The 14,690-nt window shown below is 43.0% G+C and overlaps 1 protein-coding gene across 1 annotated transcript in view; it reads right to left on the bottom strand.

Moving 5' to 3' along the window:
- Nucleotides 1-765: 765 nt before the first annotated feature.
- Nucleotides 766-14,690, bottom strand: part of FGF18 (fibroblast growth factor 18) — a 123,443-nt gene continuing 109,518 nt past the window's right edge. The window contains exon 5 of the mRNA XM_044444266.1: nt 766-1,032. Within this exon, the coding sequence (XP_044300201.1) occupies nt 766-1,032 (267 nt within the window). The remainder of the gene's footprint in view (nt 1,033-14,690) is intronic.

Below are 14,690 nucleotides of genomic sequence, written 5' to 3'. Positions count from 1 at the left end.
GAGGCAGTAATACTTGGTTCATGGAACTGCAATATACAGAGAGGTGAAATAAATAGCTTATATATATAATATATATTTATATATATAATAGAGCTGGTTTTAAAATATTCCCTTATCATTGGTGTTATTAGGTTATTTTACTTAGTCACTTGAAGGTCATTAGCAGCATTCTCCAGAAGTGAGCATTATAATGCAGGGATCACGGAGGCGTGACACCTTATGTCATCAGAAAGGTTACAAAGGACTGAGGTATTGAGCGCTCCACGGACGCCCAATGACTGATCTGCGGACCATCTTGTCTTGGTCGAGTTTGCAGCAGACAATAACACAGGTCACTGCAACACCAGAGAATTATCCAAGGGTTTTCAGGGACTTTGGGGAAAGAGCTTTGGTTTTCTTTGGTTTGTGGTTTTGGTTTTTTATCATCATCATCATCTTAAGATGAACTGTTTCCCCTCTAGGGATTGGCTGGAAAAAGTTGTCCATTCCAGAGGTTGTCCATTCCAAAAAGAGAAATAAGCACCTGTATGTCAATCCACAGCACAAAAAAAGTCAATTTAAATAGAGCCATTCATTTTTTGTTCTTCTTCTTCAAGTTACAATAAATCTTTTACAGCTTCCCCAGTGGGTTTTTTCAATCCAGTCTTTAAAAAAAATTAAAAACAATGTACAAAAATAGAGCTTCTCCCTTATTTTTAGTGTAAAAATATTTCTCTGGTACAGTCTATCTTTCGCAGTTTATTCACCTGACACTGTCTTTGTCATTTAACTAGGATTGGTGGGTCGTATTCTCCTAGTCCTCTTGGTCACTGTCGTATACTTGAAAGGTTTCTGTAAGTCCACTTGACCCTTTGGGTACCTTTTCATAAAATGAACATCTTGCTGGTTCTCCCGTGTCTTGGGCCCTTTCCGAGGCCTGCCTTTTTTGGTGAAGCCAACGTACCAGCCTGAGTACTTTGCTGACATAAGCGCTGTGTAGTTGTTCTCTAAGACTTTCTCGATGAAGACACACTCTTTGCTGGTGCCATCCGGCTGCAAGCAAGCAAACAAACATAAACAACATCAATACATTGCAAATCACTTGCAAAGCCATTTGGCCAAGATATGTTCTGGAAGACCAATCTCAGCATCTGCTGATTCTTTTGGAAGAGAGGAAAAATAGGAACATATCCTGGTTTATTATGCTATTATTGGGTAACGTAAGAAATGAATAACAATTTCTTGGCCTCTTGTGTCATTGGGGTTTACCATGCAATTGTTACACTAGAGTCACTTACATGCCATGATTCTACAGGAGCCCAGTAAAGGAACAAAGTTTGGCAGTAGGCACAGAATTCTGCATCTTTGTGATCTTAGATTTATTTCTTTAAAAAGCAAGCTTCTAGCCCTTCAGGATATGAAGACGTACTTGGAAGTTTAGGAAATGTCTGCTGAAATCTGGCCAGAAGTGGCTCCTGGCTAAGCTTCTCTAGTCTTGACAAAGCAGAATTTTGCAAACCAGGCAATCTAGTGGTTTCATGCAAATATACAGAACATTTGCAGGTTGCAGAAACAGTTTTTCCTGGCACAAAATGTTGATCAAATGGCTGAACATATTTTTTAATATTCTAGCAGCGTAGCAGCTAAAGATGTTATGTTTTTTACTTTCTTTTCTTCATCACTGATGAGCACAGGGGCAGAGGCAGACTGCTCACAGGAGAGGCTTACAGGGCAATCCTAGTCATGTCTACTCAGAAGTAAGTCCCATCAAGTTAATCAGGTCTTACTCAGGTAAGTGGGTAGAGAATGGTGGAGTTGCAATCCAAGCCAGTACAAATGCAGGGATTCAGTATCCCATTGTGTCCCCTGAAAAATCTCTTCCAGGGGGCAGGAAATGTTTGGGATTCAGAGTGGCATGTGTGGGGAAGAAAGAATCAGGGAAAATCAGGTGCAGGCAGCACTTTTAAGTTCATTTGAATTATAGTCCAAAATGTGGTTATTGATCCTAGAAGTACTCCCAGTTCTTTTTCATTTCGCCAAAAAGTCACTGGGAGCTTGTTTTATTCTGCTGTGCACTACCTTGTAAGCCCAAAGAGTTTTGAATCATAAGTGTTCACAATTGTAACTCTGGTAAATTTAGAACAGGACTGCTGCCATTTTTAAACATGTATTTTTATTAATGCAAGATAACAGTTCTGCAACAACACAACTTCAACACATACAACTTGTCTTACATTGTTTGTCTCAGGTTCTGTACCTAATTTAGGATTGTTATCCCTGAATACACCGTTGTAGTCAACATCTTAATCTCTGCTATATCCACAAAATAATCACACTGGAGTTCTTCTCTTTGCTTGGTATGATACCTGCCCAAAAAAAAAACAGACTGTGCCCTTGGTGGATGTTCGTTTGTAGGCCCTGTATTAATATATGTAGTGAAGAGAACCATGTTTCAAAGAACAAGGCCTGCTGAATTATCCGTCTCATCAATTAGTTATGTTGTGTTAATTTTCCTAGTAATATCCACATCCCATATCCATCCTTGCCACTGCTAGAAGTATAACTAGGTCTTCATGTAACAGCTGCTTGTGTGTAACAGCTGCTATTCTGTGCGTCATCCAGAATAGAAAGAAGAACTATTTATTTATTTATACTTTCATTTATATGCTGCCTACTACCGTAGTCTCAAGGCAGCTTACAATAAAGATAAAACCACATAAAGTACATATATACATATCTAAAGCTAAAAACACATATGAAATAAAATAAAACTTCATTATCAAAATTTAAAACCTAACAATAACAACCAAACAAGCAGGTGCTACAGCTGCCATAATGGGGTGCCACAAACTGTTTGTTTTGTTATTGGAGAAATATGATTAAAAGTGACTACCTAAAATCCTTGCACATAGTCACACAAGCTCTCCACATATGGGATAAAGCATCTTTGACTTGGCAACCTCTCCAGCAATTTGGGGAAAGAGTTGAGTTAATCTGGTTTAGTTTCAAAGGTAGGGATGCCACCTAAGTATTAATTTTAAGTGTGCTACTCTAATTTCTGCTGAGATAGTTTTAAGTGGGTTCTTTTCCCCAAACCTACCATGAGTCTGTAACCTCTTCTCCAATCTCCTTCGCACAAACTATTTTCACTTCTCCTGTTGTTCTGCCACAATATCCTATTAACCAGCTATAGATACACGAGACTTTACCTTTGCACCTGCCCTTCGAGCTAACATGTTAACTTTTGAAGAAGGTTAGGGTTAGGGTCTTGAGAAAGTTCTTTACTGATCAGATCCTATTTCTATCAACTTCTTGATATCATTGCCTGATAAAATGCCTTTATTTATTTATTTATCTTCTCTACTGCCCAATAGCCAAAGCTTTCTGGACATTTTACAACATTCCATTAAAATGCAGTCTAAAATATACCACGCTATAAAACATCATAAATTAAGTAGCCATGCAAAAATTTAAAACAAAATTTAAAACACTATAAACATTCCAATAACTTAAAAAAGGTAAATCTTGGAATCTGATTAAGCAAATTATAAAGCCCAGGTAAACTACTGAAATGCCTTGCCAACCAAGCCTCTCTTAGAAATGGCCCTTGGAGGCAGGTCTCAGATCTTGAGTTTAAGCAGCATGCAGACTGCTAACCGCAGTCTGGGTGGGTGAATTTGGCTTCTCTCAGCTTGCAGTCCTATTTTCTCCAGTCCTCAGTTTGTTCTGCCCCATTTCTGCAGGGATGGGTTTGTAACTTATTAAAAATCTGCACAAAAATATATAAGCATTTTATTTATTTATTTATTTATTTTGCAATTTATATCCTGCCTTTTTCCTACAAAGGGCTCAAGGCAGCTTACATCATTCTCCTCCTCCATCTTATCCCCACAACAACAACCCTGTGAGGTAGGTTGGGCTGAGAGTCTGTGACTGGCCCAAAGTCACCCTGTTGGCTCCATGGCCGAGCGGGGACTCAAACCCAGATCACCTGTGTCCCAGTCCCACGCTCTTAACCACTACACCACACTGGCTCTCATGTGCAGTTCTCCTGATATACAAATTTCACACATTTCTGCCTAATATACATGTTTTTCACAAGCAGCAATTCCTTATATGCTTATGTAATGCAATTTTGTATGTTTTCCACACACCCACATGTGAAGGTAGCACATTTTTTGCATGCACTTTCCCATACTGCACTTTTCTCCCTCTTTTTTGGCATGCATTTTTCTGCTCAGGGAAGTGCATCTCAACATTCCACATACTAAGCATTAACCATGTTCCAGTTCACATACTGAGTTGGCAAGTATGTATTTATGAGGTTCTTATCAAAATAGGAACTGAACAAAATCCTCCTTCCCCATACTTACAAAACACCCTCTCTTTGCCCTGGGGATCTAGGGAACACGAAGACATGTGAGCCAAATCTTTCCCTGCCACTGTGCCACGTACAACACGGGGTAGAGATGGCCATGTTTCCTGATATGAATACTGTACAATCAATGTAGCATTGAGGTTTGGTGGGAGAGACTCGGATTCGTGCCACAGATTAAAGGAACTTCTAATCTGGCCCTGAAAGATGTAGCGAAGAACAGTGATGATGTTGCAGCTGAGACAGCACTGGTGCTTTGGAGACCAGCATTGCTCCTTTTGGGCTGGGAATTGTTTGGCTTGGTTATCATTTGCCCAGGAGGAGAGAAAAAATAAAATGCAATTTCCCCAGGAACAGCATGTAATGAAAGAATACTGCTCCAAGAGCTGTTTTCACTGCCTCTCTGAGCCTGCCATGGGCAGAAGTCTGGATATTAGCCAGATTATGGGGATGGGGGTTTAGGAGGCCCTTAAAGACACCCAGCAGCCCCATCTCTTCTCCCCACAAATTGGCACATACCCACACAGCTTTCTAAAAGCAGAAGCTAAGTGCAGCATCACAAAGGGTCAGGGGAGTAGCACCCCTGCCTTCCCCCTAATTTGGGCAGTTTTGCTGCCCATACACAGGGGAAGAAGGCTCCACTTCCTTCTGAAGCTTCCACAGAGCTCTGTATAAGCAGACTCAGCTTATACCAGCAAAAGCTGCAGTGCTGTTTTCTTTCTTCTTTTTTTTTTAATGACCATGCAGCAATGGGGTGCTTAGCCCATGTGCTGGCAACATTTTAATTTTATTTTTACTTTCCTTGTTGCTGTTATTCAAAAGATCACTAAGATTATTAACACAACATCAGAATGCAGGATTCATTGAAAGGGCCATGGGCCATGTTTGACATGACACCAGTGAGCTGAAAGGGGGCTGGAGCAGAACAAGCGACTCTTCAAAAGGCACTTACTGAATTGTTTGTGCAGAGCATTTGGTTAATTATCACCCCGGAAGTTAAGAAGGAACATCTTGAACTGATTCTAGGCAAGTCTGTCCAAACATTTGTTGCCCTTATATTTACATTCCACAAATCTGCTGGCAGCTCCCTTTTTCACCTCCTCTCACCATTTATAGTCCAATTTGGTCTCCCCGGAGCTTTGCCCTTGCATTGAGGTTCTCCAGCCAGAAAGGATCAAAGCCCCAGTCTGCTATGGCCATGCAAACGCTCTCACCAAGCACAGCCTTGAGTCAAAGCAACAATAGTTGCCCACTTGGAAGGGAATTCTCTTGCGCTTTGGTGATACCACAAAGACAGCATGAGCCTGACCCACACTTACTCAGATGTCAATGTGATGGAGTTCCGCAAAAGTTACTTTCACATCAACATGTGTGGGAGAGCGGCCTGTGACAGCCTGCAGCAAATGTAACAGTGGCACTGTGGCTCGGACTTTTTATCAAAACTGTGTAAATAGATCCCCAAGACAATGCTTTTGGGAAAAGAAGAGCCAAATGCACTCTCATATCACATTTAAGGGGAAACCAGTTTATTTCTAGTCCATGGCAATTTGACATTTTCACTTGTAATTCTGTCCAACCTGTTTCTGCATCAGCCTGTGATTCTTTTTAAATGCACAAAAATCTGTACCAATTTGTGGACACAGTTTCCCCGAAACAATGCATATTGCTATGCAATGTCCCCTCATTCATCATTTTTTGAACAGCTTCAGCTTTCCTTAATACCTACACGGCTTCATTTGCAATGTTGGAGCTGAGAACTGCATTGCAAAGTTCAGAGGACTCACCAATCCAGAGGAAGCCATGTCCCAAGCCACATAGTCCAGGAAATGCCTAATTAGGTTGAAGCACTTTAAAATCTAGATCCAGTGTATCTCCCCACCCCACCACTTCTGCCAGCAGCAGCCGCATGTGTAGGGTCTGAACCATGCAGCCCGCTTATTGTTAAGGACAATTAGCAGGGTTTCTAAGCAAACGATCAGACAGCCACATGGTCTGATGACCTGGCCCAAAAAATCCCATGGGTACTCAAGCCACCAAGGCTTGTGCCTGTGTTGCCCTTTATGGCTCAGTATTTCAAATGTCCGGGGTCCTGAGGACACAGTTTCAGTAATTTCACACTGTGAGAAAAAAAAACTCTCCAAGGCAGGCCAGTGCCACTATCCCCATATTGTGGACTGGAAGGCGAGAGCTGAGTGACCCATCACCTGTCACGCACTCTTAGGGCTCTGTTGTCAGCAGAGCTGTGTGCCCACTCCAGATTTCACTCTGAGCTTTACAAGTACCCTCCACAGTGCTGAACCCTGATCCCCAAATAGGGGGGTCAGGACCATAGCTAGCTCCTTCTGGTTCAGAATAAAATGCAGAACGGACACACTGCCCCATGGTCGTTGGAGCACTGGCCCCCGCAGCCTTGGGGTGAACGTCCTGCCTCACGACTGAACCCTTAGCCCTTATACTGCACACCTGCTCGCAGTGCATTATGGAGCACACCACTGAAAATAGGCATTCCTCTAAGGTAGCCTTCTGAACCGGGTGCCCTCTTGACTCCCAGCATTCCTGGCATTGGCCACACTGACTGGGTTGCCTGACACTGAAGTCCAAAACACTTGGAGGGCACCAGGTCAGGAAAGGCTGAATTTTCACATCTAGATTTTTTTTTTAAATACCATCTAGAATAGGTCTGAAGTAGCCAAAAATAACATCTGCAATCCTCTTAAATCCTTTTGCACTATGATAGCAAAGTCCAGTTGCTTAGTGCTGCATACAAGATGGAGCCTGTTGCATTTTGGTGTTTAGGGATGCCAAGATCCCAGAATTACCCATCATGCTCTTGTTTTAACCTGCACAGTAGCCCTCTCCAACCTTCAGACTTTTTTGGTGTTGAACTCCAAAGCCCATCTTCCCCAACAGCATGATGAGTGTTGAAACCCAACACATCTGGATGGCTCCAGATAGGGAAGGCTGCCCTATGAGATGGTTCCAACAGTTTCAAGCAAAGGAGGACAGAAGGGAGATCTGGATCTACTGGCAGATTCCTCGGTGATTAGCAAGACTTTTGGAGTTCCACTTGTTGAACTGCATCAACAGCTAGGGACAACCGTTGTTTCCAACCACCGGTCTGCAGACTGGCACTGATCCATGCAGGGACATCCTGCTCACCACAGACCAGCGTGGGGCTGGCTGTGCTCCACTACCTCTTCCTCAGTTGGCATCATGTTTGCAGGGGTGCGCTGATGCCACTGAGGAGGCCACAGAGGGGAGAGGTCTTGGTGGGAGCTGGCTGGGAGCCATGCTGAGTTGATTTCGGTATTTTTTTTCTTTTGTTGGCATTTTTGTTGCTCGGTTTCTGTTGTTTTGGAGATTGTATTTTATTTTATTTTTTATTTGGTATTGCATTTGGAAACTAATACACAGAATACTGTATTGTGTATATGGTGCTTTTTGTTTCTGCCTCAGTGGTCCCTTGGGTGGTTTTCCTGTTTTTGCTGGTCCCCAGCTGTAGAAAGGTTGAAAACCACTGAGGTAGAACACTTTTTTCTTTTCTTTTTCAAACTTCAGCTTTAGAAAACTCCTGGGGAAAACCGGGGGTGGATTTTTGTGTGAAAGGATTGTGAACTCAGTTGTGGTGCTGAATATAATCCGGAGCTGAGCTCACGTTCTCTGTTCCTTGATTCTTGGTGCACGACCACTGCTGGGGTTTTGTTTTTTCGAGGTTTTTGTTCACCTAGTTTTCCAACACACCATTAAATAACAGCATCTGTACATCAGTCATGTGCAGATGCATAGAAAGATTACAAGGCTCAAAAGATGGGCACATTTTCAATTCAAATGGGCTGACTTCCTGGGCTGGCAGAACATGGTGGGTACCATGTGTGGACAAAAAGTGGCAGATCCTGGTGAAAGTAATAAGCCAGCAAAAAAGGACTGTGCTCATTCCCATCCACAGGAATTTTTCCAGGAGTTGGCAGCCAAAGTACATACACACATCAATGAACAGATCCTTCATTTCTAGTACAACTGGGGGCTTGGTGGTGGCAAGACCGCAGCACCAGGTCTGCCTTTCCAGGTAGACCTGGCATCTGAGAAATTCCTCCACTGTTTCTCAGTTGTTGGGCCTGGTGTCCATCAGCAGGTAGGCCTGGTGTCCAGACAATGCCCATCTGAAACCTTTGTTTCCTCAATTGTCTCGTTAACACACTCTTCCCCACCCCCAGCAAAATGGGTAAAGCAACACAGCCCTGCTCCCTCAGCCCCAGCCCAGCCTCTGCAGTAGGGGCCCAAAAGGGCCTTCTTAGTCATTGCACCCCACTTTTGGGAGGTGTGACTGGTATACACTTTATCTTGCTTTCGGCACCAAGTTAAGACTTTTTTTTATTTAGAATCTGTTTTTAGATTGGATTATTTACTGCTGGATTTGTGTTTTATTGGTTGATGTTATTGGTTATATTGTGTTCATTTTCTTCCTCTTTCCTATTTATATGGTTGTATTTATATTGTATTTTAATTCTACTCTGTTTTATGGTTTGTTTGTTACTGTTATTACACACACACACACTTGTGTATATTGTATATGAGCCACCCAGAGTCTCCAGCAATGGGATGGCATACAAATGCCAGAGAGAGAGATAGAGAGAGAGACAGACAGACTTGGCATTTAAAAGGTAATTTTCAAAATGTTTGAAAAGGTTTACAAACCAGGAGGAAACACCACCTGTTTGTTGTTAAATAAGACTAGAGTTTAAAAGATCATGCATCTCTGCAACATCTCACAACCAAGGTGTGTTTCTCACATAGGGAAAGGATTTTTAAATAATGGCATCCCCCACTTCCCAAATGCAGCCTACATTTTCCCTAAGTAGAGTGATGCCTAAAAACCCTTTTCAGGGCTTCTCAATCAGTGCAGATTAAGCATGGGAGGAGAGCCAGTCTGCTTGCTGTCTGTCCATCATCCTGAAATGGATCGAGAACAGCCCCCTAAATCAGCTCATTTCCTCAACAGGAAAGGTGAGCAGACACTCTACAAACATCACTGGCTTGCCCCATTGTAGAAATTAGCACTTCCACCAAATACCAGTTGAAAGGAAGATCTGCTAGTTTTGTATTGATTGATTGATTTATATCCTGCCTTTTTCCTACAAAGGGCTCAAGGCAGCTTACATCATTCCCCTCCTCCATCTTATCCCCACAAAAACAACCCTGTGAGGTAGGCTGGGCTGAGAGTCTGTGACTGGCCCAAAGTCACCCAGTTGGCTCCATGGCTGAGCGGGGACTAGAACCCGGATCGTCTGAGTCCCAGTCCCATGCTCTTAACCACTACACCACACTGGCTCTCCCTTAGATTCAAACTATATTACATTAATCATGTACAGAATAGCCGAGGGTTAACTTTTCTAGTGTAAACATGCATATCCCCAATTCAGATCAAGACCATGCTCCACCAGGGAGCAGAGGATTAAACCTTCTTCTCCTCACCATTTGTTTCCCAAAATTCAGTCTCCCTTGGGGTGCTAACAGAACAAAACTACAAACTTCTGTTGACACCAGTAGCACAACATGTTGCTTGGTTCACTGGATCATAGGATTTAGAAGATAATATGAAGGCCTTCTAGTCCAGCTCCCTGCTCAGTCCAGGATTCTTTCAGCATCCCTGTCAGATGGCCTTCCAAACTCTGCTTAAGTATCTCCTGCAAAAGAGAGCCCACCATCTCCCAAGGCAGTCTATCCTATAGTCAACCAGCTTTGGCTCTAGTTTCTCATATTGGTGCCGAAGGACACTTTGGGATCCAACCCAATGTATTTCTTCACCCTGAAATTCTCTTGTTCACGACACTGGCACCAAACAGCATTTGGAGTGTATCAAATCTGATGTCTAAGCGAAAAGAGGGAAAGGGGAAAAGAAGGGAAACATCAGAGCATCAGAGTAATAACAACTCATAAATCTATCAAAAATCTTGGCCGATTGCTGAGGGTGTCATGGAAGATGGTTGAGCTGGAGCTACATCCTTTGCATAAGGAAACCATTGCATCGAATTGTCATAAGAATCTTCTGTTCTCAGCTGTCTGAGTCAGTGCCAAGAAATCCTGAAAATATGACCATAGAGATTCCCTGTGGTCTATGCATTTTCAGCTGCTTCATAGCACTGTAAGCCAGGTCGTCCCTAGCAGTCAATGAATGCCAAGTTGCTCGTTACATGCATTCCTCCTCCAACACACTGGCCTCTGAACCTGAAGAATCCTCAGAGCAACATTCTCAAGAGTCTTGGCAAGGAGCTCGGCAAAGATGTTGGAGGGGCATTGCAACAGCTGAGTGGGCTCCCAGGGAATCCCGGGATTGTATTTGGACAGTGTAGGAAGGAAGAGCATATTATTGTGGAGGTTTATTGTGCCCTGGCATGTCTTCCTTTGGGCATGGTAGCCCTTTGTGTACAACCAAACACAACACTCAACAACACCATGTCTGCAAACAGGAACTGGAAAGAGGAACTGGTAAGATCTCTTGCTATAGACCATGGGTTTTCGGACCATGGAAGTCACTTCCACAAGATGCTGTGATGACCACCAACTTGGATTGTCTTAATGGGGGATGAGGCAATCACAGGTGACTAGTTGTGACTGCCAGGCAGTGCTTCCAGGATCGGATGCAGGGTGGCCCTGAATACCAGTTGCTGTGGAACAACAAGAGAGAGTGACTCCCCACATGTCCTGCTTGTGGGATTTATTACTGTGGGAAACAGGATACTGGACTTGATAGGCAAAGGAGCAACTTTGAGATCCTCCAGGTATTTCAGCTACATTCATACCTTCATAGAATAGCAGGGCCAGAAAGGGCTGAGAAGGCCATCAGGTCCAATCCCTTACTAGTGCAGGATGCCAAGTCATGCCATCCCATTCAGGTGACTGTCCTGTTTTGCCTTGAATGTCTCTAGTGTGGGGGAACCCACCACCTCTGTGAGTCCTAGCCAGTGTAGTGTAATGGCCAGAGAGTAGGGCTGCAGACCTGGGAGATCTGGGTTCTGGTCCCCACTCAGCCATGGAGCTCACTGTGTGATTATGGCCCAGTCACTGACTCGCAGCTTAACCCAGCTCACAGGCCTGAAAAGGCAATGTCTGAACTGATAGGGCCTGCCAGCATGCAGCTAAAGGGGCAGCTGTTACCTCTGTGCTGCCCCTATCTATCATATGCTTTGTGTGCTCCTTTGACCTTCTCCTGCAGATTTTAAATGTGCAGATTGTGCATGGGTGGCTTGAAATGTGCAATACGGTTGCAGAATCTGTGAGGTTTATGATTATATCAGTAGATTATGAGCGGGGAGTAATCAACTTATGTATATGTTAATGGCACAATATTTTGTTTTATTACTTGAACACCTTGGGGTCAGTTAGGTCCCACATACCATTCGTATAGATTTATATATTTTACCTTGTCAGGAATTGTTGACCACAACAAAGTTATATGCATCTCTCTCTCTCTCTCTCTCTCTCTCTCTCTCTCTCTCTCTCTCTCTCTCCCCACACACACACACACACACACACACACACACATGTTTGCTTTAAAATGAAAGTTCTCTGTAAAGGTACCATTTCTGTCTTTACTTGCAGATGATGCCATGTTTAATACCTTCCACTAAATAATTTTATTTGTATGGATTTTGGGGAGTACTTTTTACCCCCAAACTGTGTTGATTCAATGTTTTTGTTGATGGAGGGTTAACCCCTAAATGCCTTCTCTCATTTGCTTCACTTCCTGTTGGTTCTTTAGTGCTAAAGAATGCTGGAGAGGTTCCCAGAGGTAAATGAAGTTTGTAGAGTTGTTGGGGTTTTTTTCCTGAAAGGAGCAGCAGTGGTGCAATTAGCACTTAATGGACTGAAAGAAGCAATGATTTGGGACAAAACACCCTCCCTATTGCACTGCAATCTGCTACTAAATTTCAACATCTTTACAGCTAATCAACAGATAATTGTCTGGACCCAACCTAAGTTAGTTAGATCTTATTAAAATGAATGGAACAAGTTTATTTATGATTAGATCTTAAATCCCATTGTCTTCAGTGGGAATTAGTCTGGATCTAAACCAAGCTCCACTGCCCCACTCTCCCAGGGATGCTGCAGTAGAGCCTTCTGGACAGAGGATTCTGGCTCAGAGGAGAAGGAGAGGTTAGAAAGTGCAGCTGGGATGCCAAGGCCGATGGACCCAGAGATAAGCCAGGCAGTAGCGGAGAGTCACACCATTCTGCACACCACGGGAAGGCGCAGTGTGCCTGCTAAAGAGAAGGAGGGTGGACTAGCCATCCCTAATCCCAGGGCCTGGCACCAACAAAGAACACAACCCAACTGAGAAGTGTCAGATGCTCCAAGTGGATGGCAAGAAGATCCACCTTAGAGGTCTGTTGAGTTTGGGAAAAAGGAGGGGTATTCAGTTCAGGATCAATTGCCTCTGGGGCTCGCTTGCGCTCTCTCTCTCTCTCTCTCTCTCTCTCTCTGTGTGTGTGTGTGTGTGTGTGTGTGTGTGTGTGTGTGTGTGTGTAGAGAGAGAGAGAGAGAGAGAGGGTGGAAAGTTGCATTATAAATATGTATATTGTGGACAATGGTATCCAAAATCCAAAGGGAAACCGCATAGTGAAATAAATGTGAATTTGCACAAGGACTTAAAAAAAATCACAGACTGTTGTGAAAATTGAACAGACTTAGAACTAAATATTTTCACATGTATAATTTACATGAACCAGAATTAGACGGATTTGTCAGTACTTACTTAAATTTCTCATTATTCATTTGTTTAAGCCTTTGTATCAAAGTGGTATCCCTTATGATCTGGTCCTTTTATTGTCCCATTGATTGAGAGCAGTGTGAAAGTAAATCATTCCTTCTTGGAATAATTATAAGTACTTCTAACTGAAGAGGAGACTCGGATGAGAAATGTGAGATGCAGAAAAAGAATCTTGTCCATGGTTTGGCTGAGGTAGCTAAATTCCTACCCTCAGAAAGCTTACCAGTAACTATCTGCAACATCTGAAGCCCTTTGAAGACAGCACAAGCTGAAGATAATATAAAACAGCTTAGGAGAGATCGTAAATATTTACATTTCTGTTCCAGTGAATGTCAGGTTGACATATTCTAATGTTTTAAAAATCATCTACCTGGCTGTGTAACCAAACTGGAATTCAACCACAGCAGAAAGGTCAGTGTTTATATACAATAATAGCTTCCATTTCTGAAAAATGTGACTGAAATGAAGCTCAATGAACAAAATGAACAGGTAAAAAGAACAGATTCATCCACTTGCTTTTGACAGTCACTGATAAAACTATTCACAGATTTTTGAAAGACAGCAGCAGAGTGTATGTTTACCCCTTTCATAAATCATTTGGTCAAAATAATACAGACAGCTACAATGTTTTTTCTAGGGATAATGGCTGGAACGTTCCATTTGTGATTGAGATGCTGTAACTCCAGTAGTACAGATAATCATTCCAAAGTTTCCCTGTATTCTTACCTACTTCCCACTAATATATATACAAACATAGGGAGAGAGAGAGAGAAACTGGAAATGAAAACAGCTACCTGATGAAACATTTCTTGTACAGGCTAGTTGAAGGAGGTGGATTTTGTTGCTATTATCTAAACTTATGAATCACTTTTCACTGCAAAGAGTAGTCTCAAAGTGACTTACAACCACAATACAAAATCCATGATTAATATATTGTTATAGACTACTAAAATACTAGTTTATTTAATAATATTATTACTATCATATACTACAATAAGTCCCCAAATCAATGCAATCCATAACTGGCAAAGTACGTAACATGAATAAAAATAGATGCCATAAAAACAGAGAAACAGAGGAAGTCAGAAGGGGTCCCCCGGGCCATCTAGTCTGCCCTCCGGCACCAGCCGACTCTGCTCACGACATGCCCACCATGTGCCCATCCAGCCTATCCTTGAACACCTGCACCAATGGGGCCTCAACGACCTCTCGTGGAAGCCCATTCCACACCCTCGGGCTCCTGACTGTCAGGAAGTGCTTCCTGGCATCCAAATGGAACCTTGGCTCCCTGAGCTTTGCTCCGTTGGAGCGCGTCCTGCCTTCCTCTGCAGGGAAGAACAGGTCTCTACCCATCTCTATGTGACATCCCCTCACATACCTGTATGTCGCCAACGTATCCCCTCTGAGTCTCCTCTTCTCCAGGCTGAAGAGACCCAGTTCCCTCAGTCTCGCCTCATACGGCATCCCCTGCAAACCAGCCACCAACCTTGTGGCCCTACACTGCACTGACTCCAACCTGGCTATATCCTTTCTGTAATGAGGGGCCCAAAACTGAGCACAATACTCCAA

The sequence above is a fragment of the Varanus komodoensis genome, unplaced genomic scaffold (assembly GCF_004798865.1).
Source record: "Varanus komodoensis strain SLA01 unplaced genomic scaffold, ASM479886v1 scaffold44_3, whole genome shotgun sequence".
Classification (NCBI taxonomy): Eukaryota; Metazoa; Chordata; class Lepidosauria; order Squamata; family Varanidae; genus Varanus; species Varanus komodoensis.
Note: the sequence above shows the minus strand (reverse complement) of the source record. Positions and strands in the feature narration are given on the sequence as shown.